At 33.4% G+C, this 15,656-nt stretch overlaps 1 protein-coding gene across 3 annotated transcripts in view; it reads right to left on the bottom strand.

Annotated features, from left to right (window-relative positions):
* Window positions 1-15,383, bottom strand: part of LOC123703573 (trithorax group protein osa) — a 75,560-nt gene extending 60,177 nt beyond the window's left edge. The window contains exon 1 of one of the 3 annotated variants that reach the window (XM_045651645.1): window positions 14,949-15,383. In XM_045651645.1, coding sequence (XP_045507601.1) covers window positions 14,949-14,983 — 35 coding nt within the window. In that variant the 5' untranslated portion in view covers window positions 14,984-15,383. Of the gene's footprint in view, window positions 1-13,928; window positions 14,746-14,948 lie in introns of those variants that run through there. The other 2 variants (XM_045651648.1, XM_045651647.1) reach the window with 2 other exon arrangements.
* Between the last annotated feature and the right edge of the window lie 273 nt (window positions 15,384-15,656).

Genomic DNA, 15,656 nt, shown 5'->3' with positions numbered 1-15,656 from the left:
CATAGCTAAGAACATGCACATGTTTTTACAAACATCTGCAGACACATTTTCATAGAGATTTTTTTCAATATCTTTCTTTAAAACGAGTTAACTAAATTACTTTAATGTTATTATTTTTAGATTAAAAGCCATTTCTTTGAATTGTTTGCAGCGATATGGATTTTTATTGCTGAGAATTATTGTTTAACTCAACCTTTACATAAAAACTCAAAAAAACCCAGACCAAATAAGTAAAATAAAAAATTAAACGCTAAATGCGAAGATAAAGTGGCATTTTCAAGAAAAAAATTAAAATTGCAATAACTCTTCAACGACTAACTTTTGGATATGGTATTATAAGATCAAATCAGTTTGTTTTGACCCCTACTATACGCTCTTAACAGGAATAGGTCGACTTAACCTGTAACCCTGTATAATTAAATGTTATGTACTATCACACTATGATATTATGAATCCAACTCAAGTAAAACTTGAAGCGAAAGGCATCACAGAAGTTACATTCATGGCAAACGACAAAGCACAGACGCAGTATAAACTATCATAGAATCAGTTAAAGTATTAGCAATCAATGGGAATTGTTCGTTTGCTAAGTTAATTATAAAAACCGATAAAAATCTACGTTGTGAATCATAAAACAGAATGCCTTCCAATCGTTGATCTCCGTTCAATGATCAATTAACCAGTGAAAAAAGATGTCTGATGTGGTTTTGTTATAATTAAATACAATAATTATAAAAACTAGATTGTATGATGTTCTTAACTACTTCTTATTCAAAAATTCAATAAGATATCATGTAAACGACAGATAATCTCTCCAGCTGTTCTCGTCTCGAAGTAAATTTCGCTCGATACATCAATATTGTTTACGCAAGTCTTTAAACTATTTTTTCTTTGATATATGTAATTGTTCAGTAGCCAAATCACTATCTTCAAGAGATTACTACACCTCAGTGGTTTACCAAATCTTGGAAGAAGCAAGCTTTGTCTGCAAATGAGTCACGCTTGCAACAGAAATGTAACCATAACAAAGTGAGCCGTAAAATCAATAGTATTTACTCAAACCCCTGAAATAGGGGCTTCTCTGGCTTTTTTCCGATACCATATTATCAGTAGTGATAAGTGTAAGAACGGTCCAAAGTCCATCTGACATATTTGGATTATTTATATGAATCTGGGTACACGTGTATAAACGACAAACTAATCATCGACCCATCTTAACTGTGGTGTGTTCCATCATGTCACGTATAGATATCTAGATAGCCCGTTTGCTCCAAAGCGTAGCACTCAGATCTGCCAAGTTCCTACAAACTGTTCGCATAAAAAATGTACTAACATCATTCCGTTACAAATCCAACCACCAACCAGTTGCAGATCCACAGAAATCGGGCGAAACGAAAGTAATCGTTCGCCACGACTTTTGGCAACGCTGGCCGACGAGTTGCGAAACTTGTTGCATAACCGCACCGACAGGCTTGTGTAGCCAAAACCGAGACTTCAAGATTTGATAATTAGCATACTGATTAATTAGCCTATTTTTTTTCAATGTCTACATCACGGCCGCATGAGAATGAAGCGCTATTTAGTATTTACGTCAGATATCAATTGAATAACTTCTTGGTTCACATTCTGTTGCCTTCATTGTCAGGACGTGTTAAATATTTTATACTTAAATATATTATAATTACATATAATATGTAAGAATTGCTACGGTGCCTCCTTCATCATATTATTAAAACCAGTAATGCAATTCAGTGATTAAAATAAAACGGTAAGCATTAATTATTAAACGAATATTAAAGCAATTTGAGGGTGCTAAATAAACACTATTGAGAGTTGAGCATTTAAATTTAAATATTTAGAGGCGCAAAAAAACATGTTTACTTACTTTTCTTGTTTTAAATCGCGCATCGCACGCAAATGTAAGCTGATTTCAGACGCAAAAACTATCGGAAATGAGTCATATGTAGATAGTCGTGTCTCGTATGATGATATTATATGTACCTACCACATATTATACGGGATTACATCAGCTCTAGCTATATCCTGATAATACCAATTTATCTACAATCGCGACATAATGAACATAACAAGTAGGCAACTATACCTATATGTTGAACATCAAAAAACATAAAGCCGTGTAAGCACTGCACTGTATTCGCCAAGTTTTGCTACATATTTCTATTATTCCACGAATCAAACTAGCAAATAAGGGTATTTATGTTTAAATTGAGCGCAATCCCTGCACTACCAAAGAACTTAAAGTGTTTGGAATGAAATAGAAATATAAAAGTAGGTATCCTTAATTCAGTACCAGCATTATTTATAGGTAAAATCAAATTAATACATAAGCTTTTAATGACACTTAAAATAAGTAGATACAATTGCAAAAAAAGAAAAACATTTTTGAGTGCAATCCCTTACAGACGCTGCAGCTGTGGTAATTACTCCTAATTAAATCCAACCAAAACCGCTGAACATCATTATGGCACACCATCACAAAAAAATCTAATTAGCAATTGCGGAGATTATTGCGAAACACGATAAAAGAAACGATAGGTAAGGTCGGGGGATAAATCTCGGTGGCACTCGAAATGCGCAAACAAATTATCGCGAAGTCGCATGCGACACTCAGATAGTCGTTTATGTCAAGCGAGTGGACAGTGATGAAATAACTCAAATGTACCTCTCTACCATTTATTTGCATGAGCAGCCGTCCAAAGGCGCACGACGGTAACGAAGCATGCAATTATCCACCTAATTATGTATTTAATATGCGCGCACTGCGAAGCGTTAGGGTTATGCATCAGCTGAGTTGCGCTTTGCACGTATTCATTATATTTTATAGCTCATATTATATTGTCACTTTGTTAAAAGACGACTTTCGGAGGGCCGCCCACATTATGGTATAACCTGATTCTCAGGTTTTAAATTTATTGATAAGAGAAAAACATAGATATTAAGGAAATGGGAAGCCAAATAGTCGCAAAAAATTGTTTGAATATTTGAATAATAATAAGTGTCTAGTAATCTCAGACTTAGGCAATTATTATTATTTTAAATGTAAGCAAAAATCTACTCATATCTACGACGATCACGATAGAGTTAGGCAATGGTAAAAAAGATAAAAACTGTTTATTATTTCTTAAAGAAATTTCATTCGTATTTATTTCATTTGGGAGATTAATTAAAAATGTATCCAACACAGACAATCGCATAAAGTGCGAAGCATGCACCAAAACTTTTATAAGACGCTAGACCATGAACATTTATATTAATTATATACATATAAAAAGTACATTAAAGTGGCTAACCGTTGGCTAATTTAAATAATTAAATTAATAATATTTCATGCACTTTGCACAGAACGGTTATTCGGCAACTTTAAGGTTGCGGAAAATTAACACATATTCCCATTTATTATAGTTATTTCGGTAATTGTAGTCCTCCGATTGCCCATTACTTATTTTGGGGAAACTCATAACAAAACTGCGAGCGTTTGCTAACTGACAACGCCGTTTGTAAACGGCCAAATCATACAATCTGCCTGCAATCCTACAAAATAGGTATATCTTTAGATGGGAGGACTTGAAGTAACAGTTGTACATTGAGAGGTCTCATTTGGCTGATTTTATCTAATGACTTGTTATTTCTATCTATACATATAATAAATCTGTAGAAGGGTCAATTCTGTACATTGAAAATATTGAAAAAATAACTAGCAGGGGGTGTTACTGGATCGATACCAAACCCAAATATGTGATTAAAAAAATTTTTGTCTGTCTGTCTGTCTGTATGTGAAGACATCACGTGAAAACTACCGGTTCGATTTCGATGAAACTTGGTATAATTATACCTTATTATCCTGGGCGTAAAATAGGATACTTTTTATCCTAGAAAAATACGTAGAAAAAAAATTAATCTCAATTTTTCAGTTATCCATAGACGTTGTTCTGTAGTAGGTACCGCGAACACACGTTGTGTATTATTATAGACCTAGCCGTATTTGGGTCCAATAGATATTTATAAGATGTCATTGTCCGAGTTACTCAAAATGGAGAAATAAACCATCCACGCAAAGACCGACATCCGCGCGGACGGAGTCGCGGGCGGAAGCTAGTCGAAAATAATCGAAGCGAAAGCTCATGATAATTAAAAATTCACTTTTGTTAATTTTATATTCATCTAGAAACTAGAGCAAAAACCAACCAATTTGAACGAAAACGAAAGAATCCTTGAGCAAAATAAAAACAGATACCCACAGCTTCCTGATAAAAATGTTTAATTTCGATTCGTACATTTCGTAAAATTTTCACCACTGTTTCGTAGGTTGATTTTTTGGTACGGACGTGCATCAATGGATACGTTATTTACGACTTGAGTACACATTATTTACATCGCGATATTTAAACAGTGGACGTAACATCAACAAGCGTATATTTTAATACAAGTTAATGTATTCCGTTTGAAGCTCTCGATACAGAGCTAACTGATAATAAATACTCTTCTTTCAGGATCATTATATCGAGCCTTGAAAGTATTGTACAAGCAATATTTTGCTATAAAATATACTGATACAGCACAAAAGTGGTACAGAAATTGCTACCGGAACTAAACATATTATTCACTAGCTTCCGCCCGCGACTCCGTCCGCGCGGAAATATTAAGAAAAATTAAGATTTATTTTTCTTCTACGTATTTTTCCGGGATAAAAAGTATTCTATTTTATGCCCAGGATAATAAGGTAGGTATAATTATACCAAGTTTCATCGAAATCGAACCGTTACTTTTTACGTGATGCCTTCACATACAGACAGACAGACAGACAGACAGACAGACAGACAGACAGAAAGACAGACAGACAGACAGACAAAAATTTTTTAAATCACATATTTGGGTTAGGTATCGATCCAGTAACACCCTCTGCTATTTATTTTTTCAATATTTTCAATGTACAGAATTGACCCTTCTACAGATTTATTATATATACTAGCTTTCCACCCGCGGCTTCGCCCACGCTGCAGTAAAAAAAAACCCGCATAGTTCCCGTTCCTGTGGGAGTTCCGGGATAAAACCTATCCTATAAAAAGTAGCCTATGTCCTTTCTCGGGTATCAAAATATCTCTATATCAAATTTCATGCAAATTGGTTCTGTAGTTAAGGCGTGATTGAGTAACAGACAGACAGACAGACAGAGTTACTTTCGCATTTATAATATTAGTATGGATGTATAGATTAATATTAGTTTAGATCCTGACGGAAAGTCCAATTAGAAGTAGAACTGAAGTAAAATCTGCCGAAATATTGCGACGAATCTCGATAGATAAAACTTTCGAATAAAAAAAGCTACAAGAAACAGATACACAAGTAAAAATAATAACACCCCATAGTTTGCTTGGGGCGTAAAAAAATCATCCTCGACTTGAGCCACCCCAGAGCCAGATCAGTTTTAGCCCCAAGATCGATTAATCTGATATTACATTTATCATGGTATGTATTCCACAAAAGAGCATCGAATCTAGAATTGTCTTCAAAATTAAGTCGCGAATCTATCTATACTATTATTATAGAGCTGAAGAGTTCGTTTGTTTGAACGCGCTAATCTCAGGAACTACTGGTCCGATTTGAAAAATTCTTTCGGTGTTAGATAGCCCATTTATCGAGGAAGGCTAAAGTAAGCTATAATCTATCATTACGCTAAGACCAACAGGAACGGGGCCACGCAGGTGAAACCGCGGGGAACAGCTAGTGATTGATAAGTTTGCAATAGGAGTAATCCTATTTATTACGGGCACAATGTACCTTCCGCGTGTGTTTTATTTCAATACTTTTCTTATTTAAAATAGCATTCTGCAAGCTCGATCGTCTTGCATCAGTTCATGTCAAAATCGATTCCACGTGGAAAATGAATCGCTTCCGACTGATAAAAACCGGAAATTTTCAAAGCCCAGTTTTCTCCGCCTACAGTCTTAAAAAAAGGTCAATTGTGTGAAATTATTGGTTGATTGTGAAACGCTAAAACAATACAACAATTGGCGAAAATTAATAATTTATCAGTGAATCCGATAAATCGGTGTCGTGCTTCGTTAAAAAACTAACTGAGAATTATTAATAATAAGTTATAGAAATTTATTTATAATAATGCATTGTTTTCATCAAACGCTAGCCTTCTAAGAAATCATTAAAATAATATATTTTATTCAATAAATAAATCTATTCTTTACTTACATCCAAGTGATTTATTCACAGACTGATATGCACAGAAAAATATTGATCAACGTCTTAGAAATAGAAATACATAGGTAAGAAATATTTTTCTTACAATAATACAAGAAAATTTATATTTTACTGGCGTTAGCTACTATTATGTATTCTGTGCTTTTACAAAGGAATATTTCACGTACTATCTCTATAGTTCAGGATACATCGCCCATTTTTGCAAGTGACTACTATCAAGCTAATTTTCCGTTTGTAGCTTTATTTTGATGAGACGCCCAATAATTTCGTGTAAGAAAGTCTCGATTGTGGTAGCTAACAGAGATAACAAGGATAAAAATGTTTGATTTGATGGTTCTCAAATATTTATTACTAACTGATTTTTTTTTGTTTAATCTCAAGATAATTACCTAAATTATTCGAAAAAATATTTGTCCTACAAAATCTATGGTTGGTTCAAAGAGTCCCCCTTTCCAAAGTGTATCGATAACGAGGTCATCATAAATGATTACTAACAAGCTGATTTTTTTGTTTTCACTTAGTTAATGTTTATATAATTCAACAGACATATTGTCCTACAAATTGCGTAATAAATATTTGAGAACCATCAAATCAAAATTTTTTATCCTTGTTATCTCTGTTAGCTACCACAATCGAGAGTTTCGTACACGAAATTATTCGGTGTCTCATCAAAATAAAGCTACAAACGAAAAATCAGCTAGATAGTAGTCACTTGCAAAAATGGGCGATGTATCCTGAACTACTACTATTATTAAGACAATTTGAATTCGATTAGATATAAATAAATTGGAAAGTTATGCTTTCTTTAGATTTCATAATACAACATGTATTAATTATATATGCACCTAGGTTTTCATCTTGTAATCAGGTTAGGGAGACATAACAAAGATAAAAAGATCAACAAACAAGATGCAAGTATTACTAGTTAGTGTTTGTTACGTTTACGCTTATTCCACTCCCATAAATTTTATTATTCCAAGTTATGGTTGGAACTCTGGACCGCCAATAAAGACCAGAGTAATTTCGGTTTGAAGCAGTTTCTCCTAAAAATCTTGCTGTGTGTTACGAGCGATGTTAATGTAAAGGTCATCGTAGTTTCGGGTTATCGCCAACTACTAGTAGGTACTAACTATAAAGAAGTTGCTTTTGAGTTTTTTTTTTTTTTTTTAATAATATACTACGTACAAACCGAGAACCTCACATTATCCGGTTTTTGTACCTACGTACAAAAACCGGATAATGTGAGGTTATCGGTGTCTATGATATAATTACTCTATTTGATCATGAAACAAATTGCACAATAGGTGTCATTATTGTAAAATACTAGTTGAAAACCGTAGTATTTTTATACTCATAAATATTTTTGTTAGGGAGACCAAAAGCCGAAGAATAGGGCGTGACAACAAACAATCGATACAGCCCCTCTACCGCGATAGAAATAGTAAATTATAAAAAGATTAAGAGATCCGAATGTCTACAATAAAATATCAAAACTGAGCAAGTATTCTTGAAATTTCGTCAGATTAATTTATCTGCCTAATTAGAATTTATCTATCGAAATGGTATTTACGCATATGAATAAATAATCTTCCTCTTTTTTATATGTTAGGTATGTCACAATCTTATGGTACATTATCAATAGTAATAGGTACCTAACTACATAACATAAAAAAATTCACCTAGAAAAATATTAATATACTATCTCTTTGACATTTTAATTAATGTACCTATAGCTAGTTACAAAGGGAATATATTATGGAGGTTTTTACAGGCATCTTTGATGAAGAATACTTTTACATCAGTGTAAGACCAGTTAAGAAAATACCTTTGTGAGGATATAATTCATTTCTGAGAAACAGAACCTTGACATAGACGGACTGACAGCGGAGTGATCCTTTAAGTGGTACACAAAGGTGTTATTTTATAATTATGAAGATTCATTTGCACAGACATATTTTGTGTTAATCAAATAGGATTAATAGCAGTTAGTACTCCGCAACAATAGAACATTATAGAAGCTAGCCTGTTAATATCGACTATATACCATTTTCGAAGACCAGTAAGAAACTGTCTCTAATAACATCGTCAAACATCATAATACAAATTCCTCTGAAAATGTATATATGCCATAGTCATACATACATCAACACTAAAGCTTACAGGGACGGGTTACGTTTATCTATCAACGTGCCTTTACTGCAGCTCAATGGGACGTAGACCATATGACGACACACGTTCAATATGGCGGATGCTACGAGGAACGGCGCCATTTTTGTGCGACAAGGATAAAATGGCCAGTCGCTCAATATGAGCGGCAAAATATTTAATCTTTCTCTAATAAAAAACTATAATGATTACTTTTTCAATTTTATTTTAAAAATAAAACCTCTTCTAACAACACAACAAAATCCTCATCTTTTGTGAATTCGATAATTCGAAGAATTATACTCGAATTTCTATAATATACATATTAGAATGTTATGTTAGAACCTAGTTTTCTCCAAAAAATAATATAAATAGGTAAATTTATACCTTGCTGGTAAATCCAGAACTATATATATTCCCAGCACTCTATTTCCATTCTTTTAAACCTGGCAAACAGTTTGATTATGGCAGAGCAAGTAGAGGAGCATGTGGGCCACGCAATAAATATATAACGATTATGAGCGCCAGCTCGTTTAGCTCGACATATACCTACCTAGTACCTACCTACGTTAAAAAAGTAATTCCTATAAGTATAAAAAATCCGCTGCACACGAACCATATGCTAATTAAAAGTGACATGTAAACGCATTTTACTTAATACCTATATAATAATATATTACACACAACATAGGTACGTTCTATATGCTGTATTGCCACGACGAGATCAAGTACAACGACCTACTTCTAGCGAGATAACGTAGATATTGCCCGGCTGATATTCTAAGCGACTCGCAGCATAACTTCAGCACGTACAGTGGGAATATGAAACCTTGTCTCTAGGCGACTACTCGTTGCACACGGTGGTGAATATTTCGTTAAATTTCAATGGGAATAGGGGATTTTTGTGACGGGAACATTTATTTATACTCGCATGGTATTAAAAAAAGCATCTTATATAACGATAGCTACGCAATATTTTTATAAGACTCAAAATGCGGTTACTTAGCAAAAACGTAAAGGAAGGACAAATGAACGAATGCTCAGTATGAGCAATATCATATTTGGTTATGAAATAGAAGACTATCGTATTTTACGGCAATGACTGAAAACCTAGTTACAAAAAGGATATGTAGGTATTTCAGACGTTTTTATATCTTTTTTTTCGTTTTTTTTTTCCCAAGGTTTTTTCGATTGATTAGCTTCAAAAACGTGGACCTCATTTTTATCATGTCACCAAGTCGTAATCAACGAATTCGACGCAATTCGTCGGAAAAGCCTGCCTTTACTTAGTACATATTTAAACTTTAGTCCTAACCTTCATCTTTTCATACGAATTAGGTCATCGATTGATAGTATTATGAGTTATGAGTTATGACTGATTTAGAACCTCCAAAAGTAGAAGTAGCAATTTTATTGTAAAACTCTGAAGTTATTTGATATTTTGATTTAAACATTTTGTTTGATGTATTATTATTATTTTAAAATAATTACTAGTGCACAAAGTCATCCTAAAAGGGAGAGGAAAATTTTACTATCACATTAAATTAATTGTAACAAGGAAAATTACTAATATCACATGAGCAAAAAGGATGTTTAAGGCCAGCAGTAACAAGTTAAACAATTACAAAATACAGAAATTTCTAATGTATACTAATATTTCAGAGATGAAAAGTTTGTTTGTTTGTTTGAACGCGCTAATCTCAGGAACTACTGGTCCGATTTGAAAAATTCTTTCGGTTTTAGATAGCCCATTTATCGAGGAAGGCTATAGGCTATATAGCATCACGCTAAGACCAACAGGAACGGAGCAATGCGGGTGTAACCGCGAGGCACAGCTAGTAGAGAATATAGCTAGTTATTAATTAGACAAAAGAAAATATTTGTTGTTTATGTTTTGAGATACACTAGAAAGTTTTGTTTTGGCTAGGCCTAGAATTATACTAATATACACTATAGCATTTTGCTAATTTCAATAATTCAATAAATATTTACATTCATATTTTATTAATAAAAAGGTGTTAGTTTATTTGTCCATACAAAAATATTATGTTAAAATTTCTTATGTGCAAAAATTTTTTCAATAAAAATTATCTTCAATTGTAATACTAAACTCTTTAATAAAGAAACATCAATAACTATCCTTAATAATGTTAAAAAAACTGAAAAAATCCCACATCTTCAATCAAAACCCTCTCCACTTTAACTAACATAAGTTACACACATACCGTCAAACAACATTCAATGTTAAAGAAGACATTGAACCATCACCCTTCAATGTCAGTGATAAAATTAACGATACAATTGAAATAATTCACCTAATCATGATCATGGAGTAATTACTGCAATAATTAAGTCTGACTAACACACTTGTTATTAATTCCACTAAAGTATAGTAACTATTTTCAGAGACACAAATTGTAACTAGAACTTCTTATGATCTTTTATTATTGTGCTATTTCATAAATTATATATTTCCAACAAAAAATAATTGATTTGATTATTTGAAGTGTTTGTTTCTGGAAAAAACTTACTATATCAGTATCACTACTAAACATTTATAGTGATACATTTTTAAATTACTACTTATCGACTTACTAAATCAGTCCTTTGTAAAACAAAATGAAAGCATTAAGTACATCAACAAAGAAATTAAACAAATTCTCTACAAAACTTGAAACAACACAATTGGATGACAAGATTGTGCCCATACAAAAAAATCTGTATTGTAATCAATTACTGTAATCTAAAACACAATTAAAATAAAATATCTATCACATTATTTGATATTTTCATGTCAAAATTATTACAAACTATTCCCTGTTTTGAACTAAAAATGTAAACAACTGATGCTTTAAAAATAACTACCTCATTTTAAGTGTTTTTAATAGTTATTTCATAACCACTAAAACATAATTGAATTATATCATTTTACTTTTATTAGCTGATAAATATTCACTAATTGAGGCTCATAAAATAGTTTATTGAGTGATGTTTTTGTACAAATTATCATAACATTTTTATTGAGTGTACCAACCAACTTATCTCTTTTGTCTATTAAGTTTGATTTATGGTCTTCTAAAATTAATAAATAAATAAAATAAATATTTCGGGACAATTTTCACACACGGCACGATCTGATCCCATACTAAGCTTTCGCTTGTGTTATGCAAACCAGATGGCTGATAAACATACATATATAATTTTAAATAAATACTTATATATATATAATTAACACCCAGACACAGAGCAAACATCTATGTTCATCACACAAAATATTTGACCCGGGTGGGAATCGAACCCAAAACCTCTAGAAAATGTCATAAAATGTTAAAAAACAAGAAAGAGCATGTATGGTTGGTCATCTAAAGCCCATAGACATATCACTATTGTATGACTATCCTTACTGTGTGTGGTTAGCTGATAACTTGCTCTTACGTCATTTTCAGTTACCACAAGTTTAAATGATAGTGATACTGCAAGTTAATGGCAAATTTGGATAGATGTGAGTTAATTTAACTAACAAATAAATGCTTTTTAATTACATATTAGAGTTTACAAAGCAGTATAGAGAAATGTGGTTGGTTAATACTAGAACTCACAATAAGGAAGGTATAATTAAAATAAATGTTTGACAACTAAAACTGAGGGTGGAGGCTGAGGTAAAAATGTATTGACCACCTAGGTACTTAAAGAGTTATTGTGCTTCTGTCTTTAGTAGCATCTGTAATGCTTTACATTTAATGAGTAACACAAAGTGCTATTTTACAGTAAACTTGGTAATCTTAGAGTATGGAAAAAAAAAAGGACGTCATAAATATTGTAAATATTCTGACTGTCAGTTATCTTAGAATTATTTAAAGTGTGCCTACTTGTTTCTTCACACTTATAATTCATGCGTTTTTGGTTGTCATTGTTAAATTTCTGAGTTTTACATACAATATGTACTGTGCTAGCAAAAATCATCAACAAATAGGTACGCAGACACAAGAAGTTGATATCAGCGAATGCCAAATGGCAGAGGTCAATGTTTAATGTGGTTTTAAAGAGTTAGTATGATTGTGTAAATTTCATATGTGTAATGTCTATAAATGTGATAATATAGTAGTTCAATGCCATAAGGAATCACACAAAAATACCTATTTATATGATAAAATGGAGGTTAGATATACTTGAGTATATTGACTTAATATTTTGGTTATAAGTATCAATATTCAGGGTCTAATGTGAAATAAATAATTTATTACAGTTTGTAAAACTTTTACACAAATTTACTTGATAGGTACCTACTTGCTGCATTTTTGAATTGAGGTTTAAATCGAAGCACAAATATTCACATTTCATGTTAGCAGAGTTGCTTGTAGGATATTTTACCATCATAAGATAATAAGTTAGAATGAGAATAGAATCTTTTCATATTTAATATGATACTAGCTTTCCGCCCGCGGCTTCGCCCGCTTTGTCTCAAACCTAATAAATTATTTACTAAAACCTACCTCTTGAATCACTCTATCTATTAAAAAAAACGTATCAAAATCCGTTGCGTAGTTTTACAGATTTAAGCATACAAAGGGACATAGGGACAGAGAAAGTGACTTTGTTTTATACTACTATGTAGTGATAATTACTTGTATGTATACAGTTACAGGTTATGCAAATTAATAATTGAATTGGTAGATATAGAACCCTTCCAATTTTCAACTAATATTAACCAACCAAATGAAGAGGCATTAAATGTTAGATTATTGATTGTATTTTTCTATTGCGTTATTTAAGAAAAAATTTTGGTACTTTATAAGAATGACTCTTTCATAAAATACCTAAGTTTATTAAAAATAATATGAAGTTTCTTGAATTATAAAAATTCACATAAAAACACTTAAGATACATAAAAAATTCAGTGCTTAGGATAAACAGTTAATGATGCATGGTGGTAATTAATTCTCTTATTTTTATAAATAAAAATTGTATTATTGCTATTTTAAAATGAGTGTGGCTTTAGGAACAGTTTAATAAGAAACTATGGACCTGCTTTATTCATACATGAGAAATGTATCTAAATTATTGATTTAAATTTAATTTGGATTTCAATAAACCAATTATTCTTGTTAATAAAAAATTTTTACTATTCTGAAATCTATAAGTGTAACATTATAATTCTTCCATTTTAGCTGAGCAAAAGATTATGAAATGTATAACCAAATTGAAGTTTTGTAACTTCAACTTTAAATGATTCCTTATTTACGGCAAGGTATTTCATATTAAGGTTTCAATTTCACGGGTAATTTAAGGTTATTAATTTGAAAGAATATAAATACTAAATAGATTGGTTAATGAGTAAAGAAATATTATGACAGATATAACAAGTATTTCTTTTACTATTTGTGAATTGTGATATGAAAGAATTACCATGTAATAGTGTCAACAAGAGATTTAGCCATCACCTGGGCACAGAGGTTTATTTTTTTTGTAAAGTATACACGCTGTTCTCACACATTCCCACTCATACTCATTTAAAATCCTTGCAAAACTAATTAAAAGCATCTAATTACCAATTTATGTGGAATTGCTGCATTTAATAGCCGATTCAAAACACAATGATTATGTGCTGTCCTTATTGACACAGTCTTGGCCTAGCAAACACATTTTTTTCCACACTATGAACACAAAAGTCTTAAAATAACATCCTAAAACACTTTTATAATCACTACGGAAACCACTCTCTTCGCAAATTGCGAATTTAGCACAAATCACGGCCTAACCTCAAAATTCACACTAATTTAGACAATTGACAAGCACAGATGTTTTGAAACTCATAAATTATGACCCCGACAAAAACACGATAACGATACTACGTGAAATTTTACAAAGAACACGAAAACTAGCCGTTCATGCCAGCAGTATAGATTTGCGAGCAAAATGCTTTGTTTGAGTAGGTACGTAGTTACAGCCTTCGCTCATCGCTGCACTGTAGTATAGATAGGTAGGCGCGTACGTTAGGTATGTGTACTGCACGACGTATATGCACATAGCCATAATTCACTCGGTCGTTTCGTGAGCGCCAGGCGAGCCTGACCGCATGAGAACCGCGTTCTACCACCGCCCCCGTTGGACAAAGGGCGGCGCGAAACTAGCTATATTCACAAAAACTGTAAACACGACTGACGATTTATGACAATGTCCATTTGCCATTCATGCACTGAACACGGTCACAGCGAGGACTAGACGGGCACGGCGGTGCGAGGCGGAGGCGGAGCAGTCACGCTCGGCCGCCGCGCTGTGAGATTACTATCGACGGCGGCGCCCTGCCGCCCTGCGACCGCGACATAGCCGTGTCCTCGCCTCGCCTAGCGCTCGCGGACGATCCGACCGTTCCGAAATGGCGCAACGATGCGGAGGCCGTGACGCCGCACGACCGAGAGAATGGCGACTTTGCGATAGAGCGAACGAATGTAAGGGACGTTTCGCAACTTCAGATGGATTTTAGCTCGAGGAGACCAAAATAATCCACCGCGTAACGACGCGGGCGTTTGGGTGACGGCTCAAGGATTTCCGGAGCGCGTGATACTCACGGCCTAGCCGTTCGTAGCGGGTCAGCGGCGTCCATGGCGCGCCCAGGCCCTGGCCGCAGCCAGGCTCCGGGCCGACGGCCGAGCGACGCAACACACTATGATCTCACTTAAAACACGCCGAGATACACCGTCGCACCATCTCGGCGATACAACACATCGACCGCGACGTTTTAATACGCGTATAAACACTCCGCGAACGGTGTTTTGTTACATCGGTTGAGTTTTCTTTGAAAAATCAATATACATTTTCCCTGAGTGAGCTACGAACGAGTCGATGTCCAGCGCAGGTTACGTGCGTGAAGTTTGCAAGCTTTTTTAGCGCACCGGTGTTACCAACATTTTTTTGCCTATTTTTTGTATGGCTGTTGTGATTTTTTTTTGTGATTTGCGATGCACTTCATACTAGTCTGAACAGATTCGGTCCTCCACAAAGCTCGCATGCGCGTACAGTGGCGCCCTCGTAGAGCGTGGCGGTAATTTCAAGTAAATAATATAATATATCGAATTGTGTTTGTAGAGATTGAATTAATACTCTACATTATAGTACAGTACCATATTATATCGTTAATTTCGGTAAATAAATAAAACAAACGTTGTTTTATACTTATATTTTACTCACAAAATTAATTTTACAATGCAGATCAAATTATTTAACATAACAATTAAAATAACTTAAATAAAGACACAAATGAAACAAATAAAAATACA

The sequence above is a fragment of the Colias croceus genome, chromosome 26 (genome assembly GCF_905220415.1).
Source record: "Colias croceus chromosome 26, ilColCroc2.1".
NCBI classification, from domain to species: domain Eukaryota; kingdom Metazoa; phylum Arthropoda; class Insecta; order Lepidoptera; family Pieridae; genus Colias; species Colias croceus.
The sequence above is the reverse complement of the archived record's forward strand: the minus strand, read 5'-3'. Positions and strand labels throughout refer to the sequence as shown.